We start from the raw sequence: 19,309 nt of genomic DNA, 5'->3' as shown, positions 1-19,309 counted from the left end.
TGGGCAGGTCTTCCGATGCACGAGCTGAAAGAGGAAGCTCTGGGACACGTGCATGGGTTTATATAGGTCCCTCAATCCATTTAGACTGCGCCCCATTGGCTAGATTATACCCAGCAACGAGGGACCTACCAATCGGGTGTTGTGGCTGTCCAATAGACCCACCCACAACCAGGAGGTCAGTCTCCAGGTCTCACTGCAACACGTGCCCTCTTTTAGGGAGGACACGATTTACCCATGACGTTCCATTCACTAGACAAATGGGGCAGTAGGCAATGGAGCCAATGAATAGTCATGTAGTAGTTCACCTCGGAAGACTCTCTTGTCAAACTTGTGCATTAAAATGTTCATAGAAACATAGAATTGTTTCTTGGAAGGGACCAGAGGGTCATCTAGTTCAACCCGCTGCAATGCAGGAATCTTAGGCTTGAACCCATGACTGTGAGATTAAGAGGCTCATGCTCTACTGACTGAGTTTATCCCAACTGCCTAGAAGCTACTCACCATACTAACCCAGGAAGGTGCCCACAGGCCTTAAAACTGCACATTCAAGAAGGAAGTCCAGCTAGCTGTGACAAATAAGTCATACTATATAATACAGGGAAAGAGGAAAAATCCACAACTATTCTCCAAATAGGAAGTAAAATAAACAGTTTTCCAAAGCAGCAAGTCTTAGGATAAAGGAAGCTTTAGTTTCCCAAGAAACTAGTGCTATGAAACTTGTCCTCCAATTCCTTGAAATAATAAAAAAAAAATCACTGATAGTTTCTTCCCCCTTTAATAATTTTCAAAGAAAATCTATTTTGTCATTATCAGATAGAGAATGGTTGGGGAGGAACCAAAAACACTTCCCACGTGAAATATAGAGCTTGCAGTAAACAAGGAAAGGGTTCCATGTATCCCAAGAGTCTAACTGGGCTTTGTTTTTCAAAAGAACAGTACATGAAAAAAATCAGTGAAATAAGTCTGCTCTATGAGTGTGAAAAATTCTGTGTAAAGCTGAAGTCAACTTGGAGCAGAATTAAGTGTGGTATCAAAGAAAGTGCTTCTTCTAGCCATAGGAATTTCTACTTGCACCATATAACTTCCACTCTTTCTGCCCCACATTTTCTCCAAATCTACTCCGGAAGTTGGGACAACCCCTGGAACAGACGGAGAGTGAGTAGAAATTCTGTTGTGCAACCAAAAGTCCTTCTCCTAGAGATAGTACTTTGTTGGATGCTACCCAAAGACCCTAAGCTAATAATTTACTCCCGGGATCCAACTGAATCCTTCACTTCTTTGCTTTGTTTGTACACAGGAATTTACAGGGTCCCCCCCCCCAAAAAAAAAGTGTGGGGGGAGACTTCTCCAATGATCTGGAAGTGGTAGCACAAAATAAAAAATGGAAATATAGTGGATGCTCGGATTGTGAACATGATCCATGCGGGAGGCATGTTCGTAACCCGCACCGTCCACAACCCGCAGCGCCACATCTGCGCATGCACGGGTTGTGATTCGGAGCTTCTGCGCATGCGCAAAGCACGATTTAGCACTTTTGTGCATGCACGAGCGCCGTAACCCGAAAACACGCAACCTGAAGCATCTATAACCCGAGGTATGACTGTGTTTACATATGACAAAACTACGACAGAAATACAGAAGTATTAAGACTTTCCCCTGTCCTCTTTTGAAAACTTCCTGGGGATAACAGGTAGTTTGGTAGTTTCACTTTCCCACTCATTTCCACCCCCCCCAATAAATTAGACACTTTCAATTAAATGAAAGTTTCATTTTCAAAGCCAAAAATTGGGCATGGGGGCAGGGAAGACGAAGCTCTACAAGACAACTGAGGGTTTGTCTTCATCTCTTCTTTTGTGACATCTTCATTCCCCGCTCCCCCAAATTGGATCTTTAGCCAAATAATTGTTAAAGTTCAAACAAAAAGATGGTCGTGTTTTCAGAGGCGTAAGTATGGAGGAGTAGGTGCAGCATGGAATGATCCAAGCTTGCTAAAAAATAATAATCCCAAAGCTTACAAATATTTCAAACAGCTACAGGGTTCTACAGTAACCCTGTTAATGCAAGAGGGCTATAAAGAAGGCAGGAGAGAAAAAGTAGTATTTCCATTTTGGCTGAAGTTGGGAGCACACAACAATAATATTACTTTAAACTATTATGTTTTTAAAGTTACCGGATATTCATATATCTAAACTTTTAGCAAAATCATATGGCAAAGTCCATCTAGGACCATGTGACTAGATGGCTCCCCATAACAGAAAAAAAACAGTAAGTAAAATATACCACACAGGGAGAACCTAAAATATCAGTGATGATGGGCTTGGGTTTCTTTTCCCCCATTCAGAAAGGTGCCATATTTTTCGCTCTATAGGACGCACCCGACCATAGGACGCACCTTGTTTTAGAGGGAGAGAACAAGAAAAAAAATTCTCCCCCTCTCTGCTCAGCACCCCTTCAGCGAAGCAGCAGGAGAAACGGAGCCCCTTCCATTTCTCCTCCCGCTTGGCTGAAGGGGCGCTGCGCAGCTCTCCCTCTCTGCTGAAGCCAGGAGAGTCTTGCTCTCCCGGCTTCAGCAAAAGGAACCCGAAGCCTTCGGAGCGCAGCGCGAGTTCCCGCTGTGCTCCAAAGGCTTCAGGTGGCTATCCCTGAAGCCTGGAGAGCAAGAGGGGTCAGTGCGCACTGACCTGTCTTACTCTCCAGGCTTCAGCAAAAGCAACACAAAGCCTCCGGAGCGCGGAGGAGTGCTCCCTCTGCGCTTCGGAGGCTTCGCGTTGCTATCGCTGAAGCCAAGGAGCCTGCATTCGCTCCATAGGATGCACACACATTTCCCCTTAATTTTTGGAGGGGGGAAAGTGCGTCCTATAGAGCAAAAAATATGGTATTCTACAAAGGCAAGCAATCAAATATACAACCCTTAGTCAACATCATAGTTTTCAAACAAAGGCTGCAGCCCATAGCATTGGTGAAATAGCAGCTCAGTAATAAGTCTCTCTGAAGTAAGCAAGCACAGCGTATAGCAATTGCACTGCGGAAAGAACAATAAAGTTAGCACCCTGGTAGATGTCAAAGCAAATGGATGATGTGGAACTAGAGAATTATTAACTACCCCTGAAAATGAAAAATTTGACCCTCTTTTACCAATGTCAGGTTTTGCTTTGAGAGTTTCATATTTCAGATGAATCTATAATAAGATGCTATTTTTGTTATTCAGGAAACTTGCCGATTGAATGAGATTTACATATTGCTTTAGCAAAACATGAATGCTAAATACCTGAACACTAATACATCATCACGGCCAAGTTGCCAGCAGAAATGCCTTTTCCTTCCGCTTTAGAAACCCAAACGAGGAGAAAGTAAAAAGCAGATCTTATTTCTTATTTATAAAATTTCTGCACCACTTAATAAACAGCTCTAAGCAGCTTGCAATAAAGCCGAACTAACATTCAATATTAAAAAAGAAAACTGGATGAAAACAAGTTAAGAGCATTGCTGCACTTGACAAACAAAACCGAGCAGTGTAAAAAACGAGAATTAAAAATTTAAGAATCAGAGTCTGTAGCCTGGGCTCATGATTCTGCCCTCCTAGACAAAACATGAGCTGCAAGCCAGAGGTTTCACATTAAGCCAAACTGTGGCTTAGCATGGGGCAGCACAGCAGGAAAATGACCTGCTTGCTCACAGTTCATACTGAGTCGTGTTCATGCTAAGCTATGATGTGTGACCTAAGCCATTACCTTAGAGTAAAAAGCTTTTTTTTTTGAGCAGGGAGGTGTTAGTACTTAAAAATAAAACCTCAAGATACAATTCACTTTAGTAAATTATTAATGCCTCCCATCACAAATCTGATGATTCACCGGCAAAATCCAGCACATCGACCAGTGTTGGTTGGGTAAAGAGGCAGAACGTGACTTCACCTTTGCCAATATTAAATGTTAATGGAAAGGGCTGCCTTTAATGTATAGCGTTGATAAGATGAACCATTAAAATGATGTACAGTCTGTTGCGCAAGCTAAGTTAACACACACATTCTTCCTTGTGCTGCTGCCTCTCTGGGCCAGTTTGTACACCTGCCTGTTATTTTCACCGTGGGGGAAATGGGCATATGCAAGGCTTTGAAAGGGGACATAATTTCACGAATTACACCTCCTGCACAAGGAGGCCACGCACACAAATCACACCTCGCTTTATGTGCATCTCCAGTCATCCGCACTGTGAAGATCTGGTGAGTGCATGAACTAGCCTCTTCCTCTCAGCTGTCAGCACATCTGTATATATACACGGAGCCATTTTACACCGAAACAAGACTTAAACACAGGGAACAGGACAGTCGATGAAGACCCCCCAAGGGACCTGCCCTTTTACTACAGTATGGCCACATTTGCATAGCCTGTCATGCAAGCAAAGTGACACTGACTTGAACTGACACAGAAATGCTATTATTAGTATTTGTTTTTAACGTTGCGCTACACAGCAGGTGCTCAACCTGAAAACAAAAGCCTACACTTTCACAATATTTTCTGCCCAGGTCAGATATCTTAAAGCACCCAGGCTGTTAGCTGTCAAACAACTAATAATTAAAATCATGAAACTAAAGGGCTAGGGAGAAAATGCTCAAGCAGCAATTAGGAACGAAGCGGGTATTTGATTTAATGTTGGACTTTGTATGTCACCAGTCATTGAGAAAATATGATTTGATTTAAATTTAGCACACTGACTGCATGTATGGGCACATTTCCTATCAGTATATTACAGTTGTACCTTGGAAGTCGAATGGAATCTGTTCCGAAAGTCCGTTCAACTTCCGAAACGTTCGGAAACCAAAGCATGTCTTCTGATTGGCTGCAGGAAGCTCCTGCAGCCAACCAGAAGCTGCGGAATCCCCATAGGACATTCAGCTTCCAGAAGAACATTCGAAAACCAGAACACTCACTTCCAGTTTTTGATCGTTCGGGAGCTGGGACATCGACTCCCAAGGCATTCGGGAGCCAAGGTACGACTGTACTTGTAATTCTGTGTATATTCTAAAGAGCGTATTTTAAAATGAACAAACCCTACTCTTTAACAGCTATCAAACTTGTATATTTGCATTATTCCAAAATGCCCAGCGAAAATAATTTAGAACACACAGAGCAGATGAAAAATTCACTCTGTTCGATCACATTAGAAAATAAATGGACTGCTTCAGTTCAAGTTGCTTGAAAGACTTTGGTTGGAAAGTAGCAAGATTGGGCCCCTCAATCTCCCATCCATATCCCTGCTCTGAAAAGTATTCAGACCAAGCAACCATGATTTGTATCTAAGTCTTTGGTCTAGAGCCTTTCAGAGAAACAATCAATCAAATAAACACTGTCCCTATGTGCCAGTTGGGACGTGGGTGGCGCTGTGGGTTAAACCACAGAGCCTAGGGCTTGCCGATCAGAAGGTCAGCGGTTCAAATCCCCATGACGGGGTGAGCTCCCGTTGCTCGGTCCCTGCTTCTGCCAACCTAGCAGTTTAAAAGCACGTCAAAGTGCAAGTAGATAAATAGGTACCACTCCAGTGGGAAGCTAAACGGCGTTTCCATGCACTGCTCTGGTTCGCCAGAAGTGGCTTAGTCATGCTGGACACATGACCCGGAAGCTGTACGCCGGCTCCCTCGGCCAATAAAGCGCCACAACCCCAGAGTCGGTCACGACTGGACCTAATGGTCAGGGGTCCCTTTACCTTTACCTTTATGTGCCAGTGCCATCTCCTAGATCGGTTGAGAACATACGATTCGCACCACCGACCTTCCGATTGGCAAGCCTGAGCGCCTCAGTGATTTAGACCACAGCGCCACCCGTGTCCCCAGTATACATTGGAGAGGTGGTGGGGATGTCTTCACCCAACGCCCATTACTTGTTGGGTTTCTGTTTCCCTGCAATTCCCCTCCCCCCCCCAAAAAAAAATAACAGTCTCTCTCGATAAGTTGCATGGCTTCAAAAAACCAGCAGTAGGAGTACATGGGATGCAGAGAAAGCAGTAATGTGTATACAGCTTTAGAAAAAGGAGTGTCTCAGACAGAACTAACAGGGAAGTCCTCCTGTGTTACAACTCAGAGGCAAGCCAGGAAATTAAATGAAATAAAGGAACAGGCATTGAGGAAGGAACGGATGTAGAAGATATCCAACCATTCTATACCAGAAGCCAGGAGCATACTATTCACAAGTTGCTGCTCAGTTTCAATTTCAGAATGAGGACACGACATCATTTTATGTGCAACTTTTCTTGTTTTCTTAGAGCTTTTGTTTTAAATTATATACTACTCTTTATTTATTCGTAGAAAGGTGCTCTAGTTATGAATCAACCCACTAATCAGGTAAGATAGTGGACTGCATCTTAAGAACCATGCAACGTGTATCATACATCCCAGGGGCACTGCATACAAGATTGTGCTTTGGCACAAATGTCATTTGCAAGGAGAAATTAAAACATGTCTTTCTGTGCTGGCCAGATGTTGCAACTGTGCCCACCACCAATTATGCCCTTATATGATATTCTTTGGGACGTGGGTGGTGCTGTGGGTTAAACCACAGAGTCTAGGACTTGCTGATCAGAAGGTCGGCGGTTTGAAACCCCGTGACAGGGTGAGCTCCCGTTGCTCAGTCCCTGCTCCTGCCAACCTAGCAGTTCAAAAGCACCTCAAAGTGCAAGTAGATAAATAGGTACCACTCCGGCGGGAAGGTAAACGGCGTTTCCGTGCACTGCTCTGGGTCACCAGAAGCGGCTTAGTCATGCAGGCCACATGACCCAGAAGCTGTACGCCGGCTCCCTTGGCCAATAAAGCGAGATGAGCGCTGCAACCCTAGAGTTCGTCACGACTGGACCTAATGGTCAGGGGTCCCTTTACCTTTATGATATTCTTTGGACTCTACTGCTTGATCTCAACAATTTTGTTGACGCCATCTGGATATAGGTAGAAACCAAGTGATAATGACATTTTTAGGAACTACTGTGCAGAAGGACAATTGTGAAGTTTCTGCAACTGACTATATGTGTGTGTGGGGGGGGGAGAATGCTTGTAAACGACAGAGGAAATACTTGTGTGCAGAGTTTATACAGCATGATCTTTTACTGTGAACACTGCATAATTACCTGCAATTGACAGAAAATCACTCCTGACTTGCGTTAAGTATGACTCTGAACCTTAAAATGCCCTTCAAGTCAACACATTTTAGTGAATGCTAGAGATTGTATTTTTCTCTTTGACAGTAATGAGATTATTTTTCAGATCAGGCTTAAGGCCTTCTACAACACTGCATCTTTAAATGATATGCAGTTCTGTCCTATAACAGCAAATGTTGAAATGCAATTTAAAACTCTCCTGCCCAAGATACTTATATATACTGGATATTTATAGTCTCCAGCAACTTCTATTTGTATAAAGGTCATACGAAACTGACTTTTTAAAGTAACATTTATTAAAGGTACTAGCAAATTCTGTTCGCCCCACAAATAAGCAATCCACTCTTTACTGTCAAATAAAATGTGATAGTATTAATTCACCTAAAGGTCTCTATGATATGTTATATTAGAAATGTCAGTGTCATCGGGAACACTTAATCTCAGAGTCATTTGTCTCTAACCCTTACGCATGATGTGCAAGCTTAAAACGTGGGAGTTTAAACCGTAAAACTACCTGTACTTTATACTACTTTTGTGATTCGGGAGTTCAGATAATTTTGAATCAATTGCAGCACATTATTAAATAGTCAGGGGAGCCAACTGCAAGACTTTCCATCCTATGTGTGTCAATCGCCACACACACCCCATTTTTTCCCTTATTGGTGCTTTTCACAGGTATGCTCTCAAACAGAAGTATTTTACTTTAGATGTACAGTCAAACCTTGGATCCCAAATGCCTCTGTTCTGGAACTTTTTGGCTCCCGAACGCTGAAAACCCAGAAGTAAATGCTCCGGTTTTCGAACGTTTTTCAGAAGCCGAACATCCGACGCGGCTTACGCTTGAGTGCAGGAAGCTCCTGTAACCCATCGGAAGCCGCGCCTCGGTTGTCGAACATTTCGGAAGCCAAATGGGCTTCCAGAACGGATTACGTTCAGCAACCTAGGTTTGACTGTACTTATTTATTCATTGCCACATGTAATGAAAGTGCTTAGTGACACAAAAAGGCAGTAAAATTACAAATAGGAAAAATACAGTGGTGCCTCGCAAGACGAAATTAATCCGTTCCGCGAGTCTCTTCGTCTTGCAGTTTTTTCGTCTTGTGAAGCACGGCTATTAGCGGCTTAGCGGCTATTAATGGCTTAGCGGCTATTAACGGCTTAGCAGCTTTAAGAAAAAGAAAACAAACTCGCAAGAACTCGCAAGACGTTTCGTCTTGCGAAGCAAGCCCATAGGGAAATTCGTCTTGCGGAACGACTCAAAAAACGGAAAACCCTTTCGTCTAGCGAGTTTTTCATCTTGCGAGGCATTCGTCTTGCGGGGCACCACTGTAGCACCTATCAGATAATCTAAAACAAGCTGTATCAAATGTAAAAAAAGCAGCCACAGAGGATATTTCAAATTGTGAGCAACCAAAATGAAAATTGCAGCACATTATCTCTTGAATGAACCCACTGTACATAGGATGATGGTGGTACCTGGAGAAGGGCCTCAAGAGTTGTAAATGCAGTGCTTAGATAGACTAATATTGATGTGGGCAGGGAAAGTAATTCTCAAGATTGTCTGATCCCAAGACATTCAGGGCTGTACTATGAAATGAGTCTGAAGTTTCTGAGCAGTCTTCAAAGGTAGCCAAACAAAGAGTTTCCTATAGTAATCTAACCTGAAAGTTACCGTGGTACAAATACATCATCCACACTGCTTAGCCGCCATCTCAGTGGTGAGTAACCTGAGATGGTTATGTAGATAGTATAGAAATGCAGTATTTTACTGACTGAAGTAACTTCCGGGGTAACTACTGTCGCTTGAAAGACTAAGTATGCCTATAATATGATATATGATATGGTGACCAGAAAGACTAGAGAAAGTTGATGAGAGGGGAGGATGGAAGGAAGTCAGAGATGATTTAGGAAATTGGCTTCTTCATAGTCATTAAGTTCCACTATGCCCAAGAGTTCTGAGAGATGTTGAAGTCGTATATATGACTGAATACAAATGGAGTCCAATGCCAGGGATTACTCGAGAAGTCCTTAATTCGTGGATCACTATACCCATAAATAATATGGTTGTGTTTTACTTGCACATTTGGGATACCTTTTTAATATATATATATATATATATATATATATATATATATATATATAAAAATTTACATGATAAACCATATTGTCCTCTGAAAGAAGCCCTACTAGTTTATGGCGTTTAATGGATTTTGTACAAGTCCATTCATTCACAAATTATTGACATGAGAGCCATATCTGTGTGCCAATGCACATCTTGGGGGTTGTAATCCATGGACTATTAAAAGGGTATTTCATAACTGGTTCCTGTTATGATACTATTAAAACCCACAATTCATGAATTATTGATGGGAGAGGTAATAATGGCTTGATGCTGTTATAACCTATAATAACATTGAACAAAATCCTTAATCTATGAAAAATTTACTCAGTGGACCAACACGTCTTCTAAAACTGTTCTGACATAAGGTAATAAAACAAGCACAGATCTAAGTTAGTTAGTTCCATAAACCATTAATTAATTGGACACAAAACTTAAGCTTCATAAATCATTAAATGTAGAAGTGTTAGCTTTCTTTTCAATATTTCTGCCTCAAATTTTTAACGGCACAGATTTTTTTAAATGTATTCAATTACTGAATTTACTATTTCATTCACAAAATCAAAGTCAATGCACTGGGTACAGAGGACAAAAATTAGATAATCTCGCATTGCCTGTCTTTTTATGTATTTGATTTGTTTCTTCATAATTCTGTCTCATATTTCTTCCCAGTGGTAGCACAAGGTGGTTATCAATTCAAAACGTAACAGTGTTTAAATGTCTTGCGCATGTTTTTTTAGGTGTGCAATAATTACTCCAAGTGCATACCCTGGTGAAGCATTAATAGACACTGGGATATCTTTGGCACCTGAGAATCTTGCTTCTTTTCCCTTCATCCCCTCACTTCCTATGATACTACTCCTTCTCCCATTTTGCTGCTGACTATTCCCATCTCCCTTCCCATTGCCAGAATGAAATGCACAGATAGGTAGGTAGATCTTTCTATAGGAATCTTGGAAAATCTTCCTTTCCTAACCAAATGGAACATGCATACATTTAATCACTTTAAATATTAAAGCAGAATACTTTCCCATAGGAAGTGAATTTCCTTATGAGACTGTTTTAAAAAGCATCAGAAATCTAGAATTTTCCAAATTCCACACAAATGAGGAAAGGTACAGTCTTAAACATACTTATAGTGCCATTTGTGTTGTGGTTTTATGTTGTAACCCCCCTGAGACCTGTGGGTATAGGGTGGCATATGAAAGAAAGAAAAAAAAAAAAGAGAGAGAGAGAGAATGAAAGAAGGAAGGAAGGAAGGAAAGAAGGAAAGAAAGAAAGAAAGAAAGAAAGAAAGAAAGAAAGAAAGAGAAAGAAGGAAGGAAGGAAGGAAGGAAGGAAGGAAGGAAGGAAGGAAGGAAGGAAGGAAGGAAGGAAAGAAAGAAAGATGAAAGAAGGAATGAAGAAAGAAAGAGAGAGAGAGAGAGAGAGAGAGAGAGAGAGAGAGAGAGAGAGAGAAAACCAGTAAGCCTGTTTAGGACTGCAGCCTTACTTGCTTGGAAATGTTCTAATGAGGCTACTTTTCAATATCTGCATTTAGGAATATGACTATCAGGGACAACATACAGTGAAGCTGGTTTATTAACGTGTCTACAATAATCCAGATGATAAGTGATTCCTGCCTCTAGGGAACTGGGGCATTACCTCATATTCTTGGGAAAACTTGAGGTTGTCATTAGCCTTCAGCCTTTCGATGTGATCCGCAAGTTCTGAAATAGGTATTGGTGGATGGCTAGCCATACCTGTTCAGGAAAAAAGAAATGACAACGGCATGTAAAAAACCCACACAATAAAACAGAGGGTTTGCAACCCAGACTTAGAAAACACAGCAGTTCAGAATGGCTATCAATGTGTAATAAGTAAGGATGTTGTAAGGTGACAGAAGCAGGCAGGTAGTTTAGTCACTCAAAGCAAGACATGCTCTGGAGAGATGAGCTTTGAAGCCAAAATACTAAAAATTTAAAATAAAAACCACCAAGCATATTCCCAAAGCTAACATTCCTAGTGTTAAAAGAAAAGAAAAAAAAGTTATTATGCCAAGACTTAATGAGGTTAGCTAGGTGGGGGGAAATGAGACAGTTAGACCTGAAGTTGACTTCTGCTTTGAGTAATGACTCTCAATGTCATATCAAACCCCTTTCCTTGCGCTGAATGAAATGGAAACTGTGTTGGACTTAGGTGAACAAAAGGTGGACTGGGGGGAGGGAAAAGCCATTCAAAGAAGCCTAAACGGAAAGAATAGTACTGACAGAAAATAAAGTGATTTATGAGGGAAACTAACTTGAAGAATGTGGGTTACCAGGGTAACCAGAGACACTTGATCCTGCAAAAAATAATTGCAAAAGTAAAAAAAAAAAAAAAAAGGAAAGAAAGGGATGGAGTGGGAATTTATTTATAACAAAATAAATAAATGGATAGTTTGATGCTTAGAAAATGATGGTTTTAATCTCAATAGAAAATGATGGTTTTAATCTCATGACTAAATAAGACAGGGGAAAATCTAATGATATTTTTTTTTGAAAAATATTTTATAAAGTTTAGGACATTCACATGCAATTATGGATTGCCAGAGTACCATGCACTGCTGCTTACAGACAACAGTCAATAAAGACAAGATTAGACATCAGACATTTTGAGCTTCAAAAATGTTTTCACTAGTAGCAGATTGTAGAGGCAGGGGTTGTGGGGAGTCAGTTCAGCTGAACGCAAACATCTGGCTTACCCTAGTACATCTGAGAAAAGATCTCAACCCCAAGTCCCTTTATCAACCCCCAGAAATTACCTACAATCTACTTCAGGTGTAAACATCTTTGTCTACCAATGGAAAAATCGTGAATGCAGACAAGGTTTAGGGAAGGGATGGGAAAGAGACAGAGGGAAGGATAGGACTAGTGGAAGGGAAAGACAGAGGGAGGGAAAGACAGAGGAGAGAGGTAATGTGGGGTCAACTAGCATGATCTGTCAGCTGAAAATATTTGCAAATCCACACTCTCAGTGGCTATTTCTTTTCGGTTCATTAATATGGATGGTTTTCCACCCACCCACAATGTGTTTAATTATTATTTATGTTAATTTTAATCATGCCAAGAATAATGATAATAAAAAGCTTGTTGCAGGGAGACACATAGTCGGCTAGAAATTGTTACGCTAGCAAACCCCATGATGTGTTGAAATTATAGAACAAAACCATGGTAACTGAAGCGAGGAGCTCAAACTGGAAGCCATGTTTTCAGGGTTTTCCGGCACTCGTTTGAAGGGTGTGCTTTAAGAAAGCTAGCTTGCAATCACTGCAGCACAGCTTTACATGACATGAGCAGAAAATAACAGTACACATCATTCATAAAATGATTTTTTTTGCTACATTTTTTACTTAGCTTAATAAAGTCCATGGGAAGGACCAGCAGCGTAACATTCAAATCTTGTTTTGTGGCATAGAGAATAGTACTGAATAATTGTATAGCCCAAGCAATTGCATACACAGTAGTTCTTTGCAATGTGTGGTCTGCATGCTTATACTTTTAAGGTCAGGTAAATCAGAAGAAGACCCCATAAATTGAGGAAACTACTTTTTGGAAGATAAAGCTCTAATATTTTTCTTTATACGAATGTGATTTGCTATCTCCCATTTTCATCATGTGCAACAATTAAGCTGGTTTTCTTTTAAAGTAGCCATCAAATTTATTTGATCCAGATCGAGCACCCGGATGAAAAGGAAGAGGGGAAAAAATAATAATGGGGAAAGGCACAAGAAAATGCTAGGCTTGTTCAGAAATGGAAGTTGAATGATGGAACATCTAAAACAGTGATTGAACAGAGAAAATAATAGAGACAAAGATGTTTAGACCTTTTCGAGCGAATCGTGGGAGAGAGTTATTATCATATAAGGACTGAGTGGTAGTTTGGCTAGAGAGAGAGGACACAGAGCCAATCAGGGAAGCGTAGGGGACTGAATTACTGCTCAAAGCTGTAAAAAGTAAAGCCAGTTGGAAACGGGAAAGAAATTAGTAGCAGTAGAAGACCATCATATTCAGTCAGTTTACACAAAGACAAACGGATCATTTCACATGCACAATCTGTCTGTGGACATTTAGTACTGGCAGGAATAGGTAGAAATACAAGGCAACTCTAACATATGAACATATAGCTCTGAATCTGAGGGTCAGCTGACAGGAGAAATAGCTTTCCATATCGCATGGAAGTGTTATTTAAAACAGATTTTTAACATCAAGACCTCTCAACTTATCAAGCCCTTTTTTCAGGTGGATTTAGCTGTTTATACTGATGCATCTATGCTGAAAGGAGCACTTGTCCCAACAGATACTGCTATGATCAGCCATTTATATTTATCAGCATCTTCTGCAGTTAAGCATTTGAGGCTCATCAAAAGGTGGCATAAAATCTTTCTCTCTTTTTTTTAAACAGAAGGGATATAAAACCCAGCAACTTCCAGAATTAACCATCTGGTTATTACTAGAGTGTAGCTTTCTTAATTTTATGGCTAATGCAAACTAACTGCATTTCAATAATGTTTCATAGTAATCTCGTAAAAGGAAATAATTATCACCATACAAGTGTGTGTTTTTTAGTTTTTTTTACTGCTGTCAGGTGATATTCTCCCACATTGCTACTCACAGATGATATCTGTTCAGTTTATAGGAGGGTTTTTTTTGGGGGGGGGGGGCAGGACGGGCAACAAGTTACGGGGACACATAAATGCCAAAGACAGTCATTGGCGTATGGATGGGCTTTCAACTGACAGTCATGGACTGTGGGTGGTATTCAACTATGTTTTACTCAGAGTACACTTACTGAAATGAAAGGATTGCATTTAGTAAAATTTAGTTGAATTCCACTCTGTCCATACATCAAGAGACCACGTTAACTCAAAATACTGTGCAAAATACAAAGAAGATTATTTAATGGACACATCTACATAATTATATATGTCATAGAAGTATCTTGTATTAACCCGTATGTAGACAAAACAGATGGGAAGATTTGCCACATGCTAGTAAAGCAACGCACTGGCAGCTATTTGCTTCTGAGCAAAGTAGCACTGGTTTTGATCTTTGAACCCTAAACTGTTTGGAACCAAGTTACTTGAAATACTACCTATACCCATATGGACCAACCTCAGCATTAAGATCTGTTAGACAGGCCCTATGCTTATGATCTTCTGTAAGGGAAGTCAGGACTGAAGACAGGAGAAACTGGGCCTTCTCGGTGGTGGGTCCTATCTAGGAAACTTACTCTCCTGAAACCTGATTAGATTCATTTTAAGAGGGCCCTGAAGCTGTTTTTTTTAATGTTAGTCTGATTTTAAACAGGAGGGTAAGTCATTGTCTTTGTTCCTGTAAGTTGCTTCCATGGTTGTTAAGTAGAATTTTACATTTTAGGATGGGATGGCTGGCTGGAAAGGAAACAGTTCTGCTGCTCTTACTATTTAAATTATAATTTTGACGTTGTGTTTCAAAATGTTGTAAATGCCACATTGAAAATACATTTATATTTGGAAGGAGGCCTAGAGGTCAAATAAATAATAATTTAATTTTTTGCAGTGATATTGAAACCCTACAAAAAAGTAAACCATGCCTTCTTTTTCCCCTTGACAGCATGCCAATTTTACAATGAATATAAAGGAAGAATGCTACACACAGCAGTACAAAGGCCCAGCAGTGAAAGCTGGCAAAATTCAGCCCAGAGAGATGCATGAAAGATCTACTGCACCTTAGTGCTGAGAGCTAAATATTCACATTTGCTCACCTCCCACTGATACTTAACTAAGGGAGCAAACACATCCTAAAGTCTGATTCACACTTTATACTACAGATGTGTTCGCTGAGTGTACACCAACATCTCCTGGTAAACACTTTAAAGTAAACACACACATGGGAAAGCTCTGATCTGCAACAGCTCCCTGCCATGGTCTTCTGTGATTTATGAACACATGCCTTTACATTCACACTTTGAAAGGCAGACTAAGGCAACCACTGATATGGAGTGTTATATTTGTTATAGTGTTATGGCTCAGTAAAACTGAACAGGAATCAGACTCTTGCGGAAAACTTATTTCTAACTGGGGATGTGTGTATTTTCCTTTAAGGCTTTATTATTATTATTATTATTTTAAATCTAATTTCTGCTCATGGGAGACATTTCACTTTAACAGAGCAACTAGCGAAAGGTTTGCAGTTGAAATGGCATGAGTTTTTTTGTGCATTTAATGTTGTCAATGCACAGTTTCACATGTGCTCAGGAAGAAAATACAGTGGAACCTCAGTTTCCCAGCGTCTCGGGAGCCGAATGATTTGGAACCCAAGCACCGAAAACCCGGAAGTGAATGCTTCCATTTTTTAACGCTCCCTGGAAGTCAAATGGCTTCCGAGGTGCGTTTCTCCATTTTCTCAGTGGAATTTGATGAACCATTGTGCCTTGGTTGTCAAACGTTTCAGAAGTGAAACAGTCTTCCGGAACGGATTGCGTTTGACAACCAAGGTACCACTGTATTCCTTGCTTAGAATGCCTCACAAGCACAGTGTTGGTTCCCCCCCCCCTTTTCTGCCAGTACATGCTGGCACCTTATTTTGTGTGTGTGTGTGTGGGGGGGGGGGTAAATCAATAAATATAACTACGAATGGATGCATTTGCTGGATATTCAGGGAGTAGGAACTAAACCTGGGTGACAAGAACAGAGAGAGGGAAAGCTGAGCACATCACAGGGTGAGCTTTGGAAATAACTATATACTCTCCCTTCCCTTCCCTTCCCCTTCCCGCTTGTTGTGGGGCTACACATTTCCCCACTGGGTGAGGGGAAAGTGGAGGGAGCCACTCTGGTAAGGCAGGCTCTGAGGGGATTTGCCAGGCTCAGCTCACTGGGCTGTGGGAAGCGAGGGAGGGAGGGAGGAGAGAGTGTTGTGCGGGTGCATGAAGGGTGCAGAGGGGCGCCAGTGGTTTGTGTTACAATATTCCGTTCCACCTTAAGAACAGATGTGTAGATTGTTGTATGTCACATGTCTGTTTACACTCCAGTACAGCTTGCTGGGAACTTCTGTTTGTGTATAGCTTTTGCTTATGCTGCTTGCTCTTGGACACGAAAGGGAGAAGACATGTTTTTTCCTTTGTCCTGATGCTTGTAAATATGCTTTACACAGCGTCTATCTGCCCTTCTGTTGCGAAGAGTTTTCTTCTCTGCTGGCTTGCGTGCTCAGCTTCTGAAGGCTTCTGAAGCTCGAGTCGCAGTTACATGCTGATCCGAGGACTGGAGTTCGCCTGGCACTTGGCCGGTGGGTTGGAGCCAGCTGGGGGCTTGCAAATTGCCCCCGTTCCCTTGGAAGCATCCCAACAATTTGTGCCTGTTTCTGCCGGGGGACCATGCCTGGTGCTTCAAGCTTGCCTTTGACACCCACCCCTTTCCTGCAGAGATCCCCTGGGGGGGATCTCTGCTGGGCATCCTTGTGGGAGAACCTGCCTAGGGGGCCAGAGGCACGCAATTCTCAGAGGAGGAGATTGTGTTCTGCCCTGCACACCTATGGGGACTGGAGGAGCAATAGCTGCTGCAGCGCCCAGCCGAGGGCCTTTTGGAAAACATTAGCATCAAGGGGATGGGGTGGGTGGAGGGAAACAGACTGTCTTTGCAAGAAAAAATGGGTGTGTGTGTTGCAACCTCCTACCCCTTTTCTGATCAGCATTTGAGTAGGAGGAGGAGTTGTTCAAATGAGGTGAGGGGTGAAGAAAGCATCTGCACTTAGATGCCTCCCACTGCAAAAGGTTGTTTTTCTCCATCAAGCCTGGCAGACATTGTTTTATTATTATGGGCTGATACTTATTTTTAAAGCACAGATCTGAAGACAGGGATCAGTTTACACTAAAATGTGGCATCAGCCCAGGGATTAGGAACCTATAAATATTGCATTATTTGCTGTCTGGTATGAATAGACCCACATAGGCATAATTTGAACACAATGAAATACAGCAACGTATTTATGATCTATTTTGATCTACTATGGAAGACTAAGAGAAGCCAAGAAAAAGTGTCTCTGCAATGGACACATTTCCTCTCCTTCAGACAAGCGCAGCAGCAGCAGCTATGATGTTCACACCAGGACCCTGCATGTTTGCTCTTTTGTGTTAAGCCATAGTTTGGGCTGAGCATTTTGTGCAATCAGGGGCACTGAGCTGCAGCGCATTCTGTTGGCTTTGTAAGGAGGAGAAGGGAAGAAGTGTAGTTATTGTGTTAGGTTCACTGCTAGCTTGAAAATCATCATGGAATAAAGGTGAGAGAGGGTGAAAGAATTACTACAGTGTAAAGCTGTCGTCAGTCCAGCCTCCCCTCTGAAATCTCCTTAGGAACTTGCAACACTTTCTAGAGAAGAATGTGTTGCGATCTTGACTCCTTTCCCTCTGTGCTCTTCATTTGACATGTTTTCACTGCTCTTTCATATTCTCAATGGGTGTGGAAAGTGTTAAAGAAAGCTAGTAAGCTATAGATCAGAAAAAAGAGGGGAAGGGAGAGAAAGCTTATTCTGATTCTTTTAATATATATTTGAGGCAGAAGTGGGAAATTATACCTTTGCACTTAACAAGGCACTGCAATGAAATCTGAATTATTTAACCTAGAGTGATCTTGTGTGTGTGGCATGTGAATGCTCTTGCTTGTATAATTGTGTGCCCTTCTGCTACCACAGACACAATGGATCAGGCCCTTAACTCTTAACTTCTCTGTCTTTTCCTGCTGAAATTATTTGGTGGTGCCAAACAAAAGAAACACAGAGGTATACAGAATCAAACCATACAGGCAGGACAATAGCTCTTCTGAAAATGCTGCTGAACTACTTAAACAAAGATGTCGCAAAAGGTAAAATTATTCCCATGACTTTCTTCTTAACTATTACTCTTATGGCGAATTCACACATGACTTTAAATCTCTGGACCTCTTTCCTTCAGTGACTCCCCACTGAATATGAAAACTGCTTCCATTCAGAAGTACAGTGTTTGATTTGATGTAATGTGACATGAAAGCCCTGCCTGTGGGATTTGATCTCTTATGGTCGTTACACACAGGCAAGTTATCGTTCAACGTTGCAACCATGGAGTGAGGAACATGCATGAGTGAATTGACCCTTAGAAAAAGAACTAAATAAAGCAGAGTTCTTGTAAGAGAATGATAGATTTAAATCTTAACATTGATCAGCAAGTACAGAGGCATTACTTACAATATGTGGTCAGGAAGCTACAGTAGTACCTTGATTTATGAACTTAATCCATTCTGGAAGTCCGTTCTTAAACCAAAGCATTCTTAAACCAAGGCATGCTTTCCCATAGACTCAATTTACAAATGGAACACACTCAACAGGAAGCGGAACATGTTCTGCTTCCAAGGCAAAGTTCACAAACCAAAACATCTACTTCCAGGTTTGCAGAGTTCTTAATCCAAGTTGTTCATAAACTAAGCTGTTCTTAAACCAAGGTACCACTGTATTTCTATGTAGAGGCCAATGAAGGCAAACATAGCCAACCCCTTAATCAAACACACTTTGTTGACCCATTTCCTCTTCTCATGTTTTGTAATATTTTTGGCTGGTCCTGTACAATACACGTTTCATTGACACTACATACACCATGGCTAAAACTAATCAGGTTTACATCTCAAGAGGATTTTAAGCTAGGGGCTACTCCTGGATTGATTGCTGTCACCTGAAGCTCAGGTGGCCTCAGTGGCATAGAGTGCCTTCCATTGGCTTCAGCTGGTGGCACAGCTGCACCCATATCTAACAGCAAAAAGCCTAACCTCTGTTGCCTATGTTCTGGTAAGCTCTAGGTTAGATTACTGCAATGTGTTAAACATGGGGCTGCCTCTGAAGATGGTTTCAAAACTTCAGTTGGTGTGAAATTCAATGGCCAGGTTTGCTCCCCAGGGAAATACAGTTTGAACATATGACAATCCTGGTCCAACTACACTGACTCCCATTTAGTTTCTGGGCCCAATTCAAAGTGCTTGGTTTGACCTATAAAGCCTTAAACAGCTCAGGACTGCAATACCTCAAGTACCGC

The 19,309-nt window shown here is 41.4% G+C and overlaps 1 protein-coding gene across 29 annotated transcripts in view; it reads right to left on the bottom strand.

The window, feature by feature from the left end:
- The window catches only part of PTPRD (protein tyrosine phosphatase receptor type D), a 1,167,048-nt gene that overhangs the window by 89,998 nt on the left and 1,057,741 nt on the right, over positions 1–19,309 (bottom strand). For 17 of the 29 annotated variants that reach the window (XM_077921375.1, XM_077921379.1, XM_077921377.1 and 14 more), the window contains 2 exons: positions 11,541–11,582; positions 10,904–11,001 (listed from right to left, as the gene is read on the bottom strand). In XM_077921375.1, the coding sequence (XP_077777501.1) occupies positions 10,904–11,001; positions 11,541–11,582 (140 nt within the window). The remainder of the gene's footprint in view (positions 1–10,903; positions 11,002–11,540; positions 11,583–19,309) is intronic. The other 12 variants (XM_077921383.1, XM_077921386.1, XM_077921384.1 and 9 more) reach the window with 1 other exon arrangement.

This window comes from Podarcis muralis, chromosome 17 (genome assembly GCF_964188315.1).
Source record: "Podarcis muralis chromosome 17, rPodMur119.hap1.1, whole genome shotgun sequence".
NCBI lineage: Eukaryota > Metazoa > Chordata > Lepidosauria > Squamata > Lacertidae > Podarcis > Podarcis muralis.
This window is presented reverse-complemented; position numbering and strand designations above follow the sequence as displayed.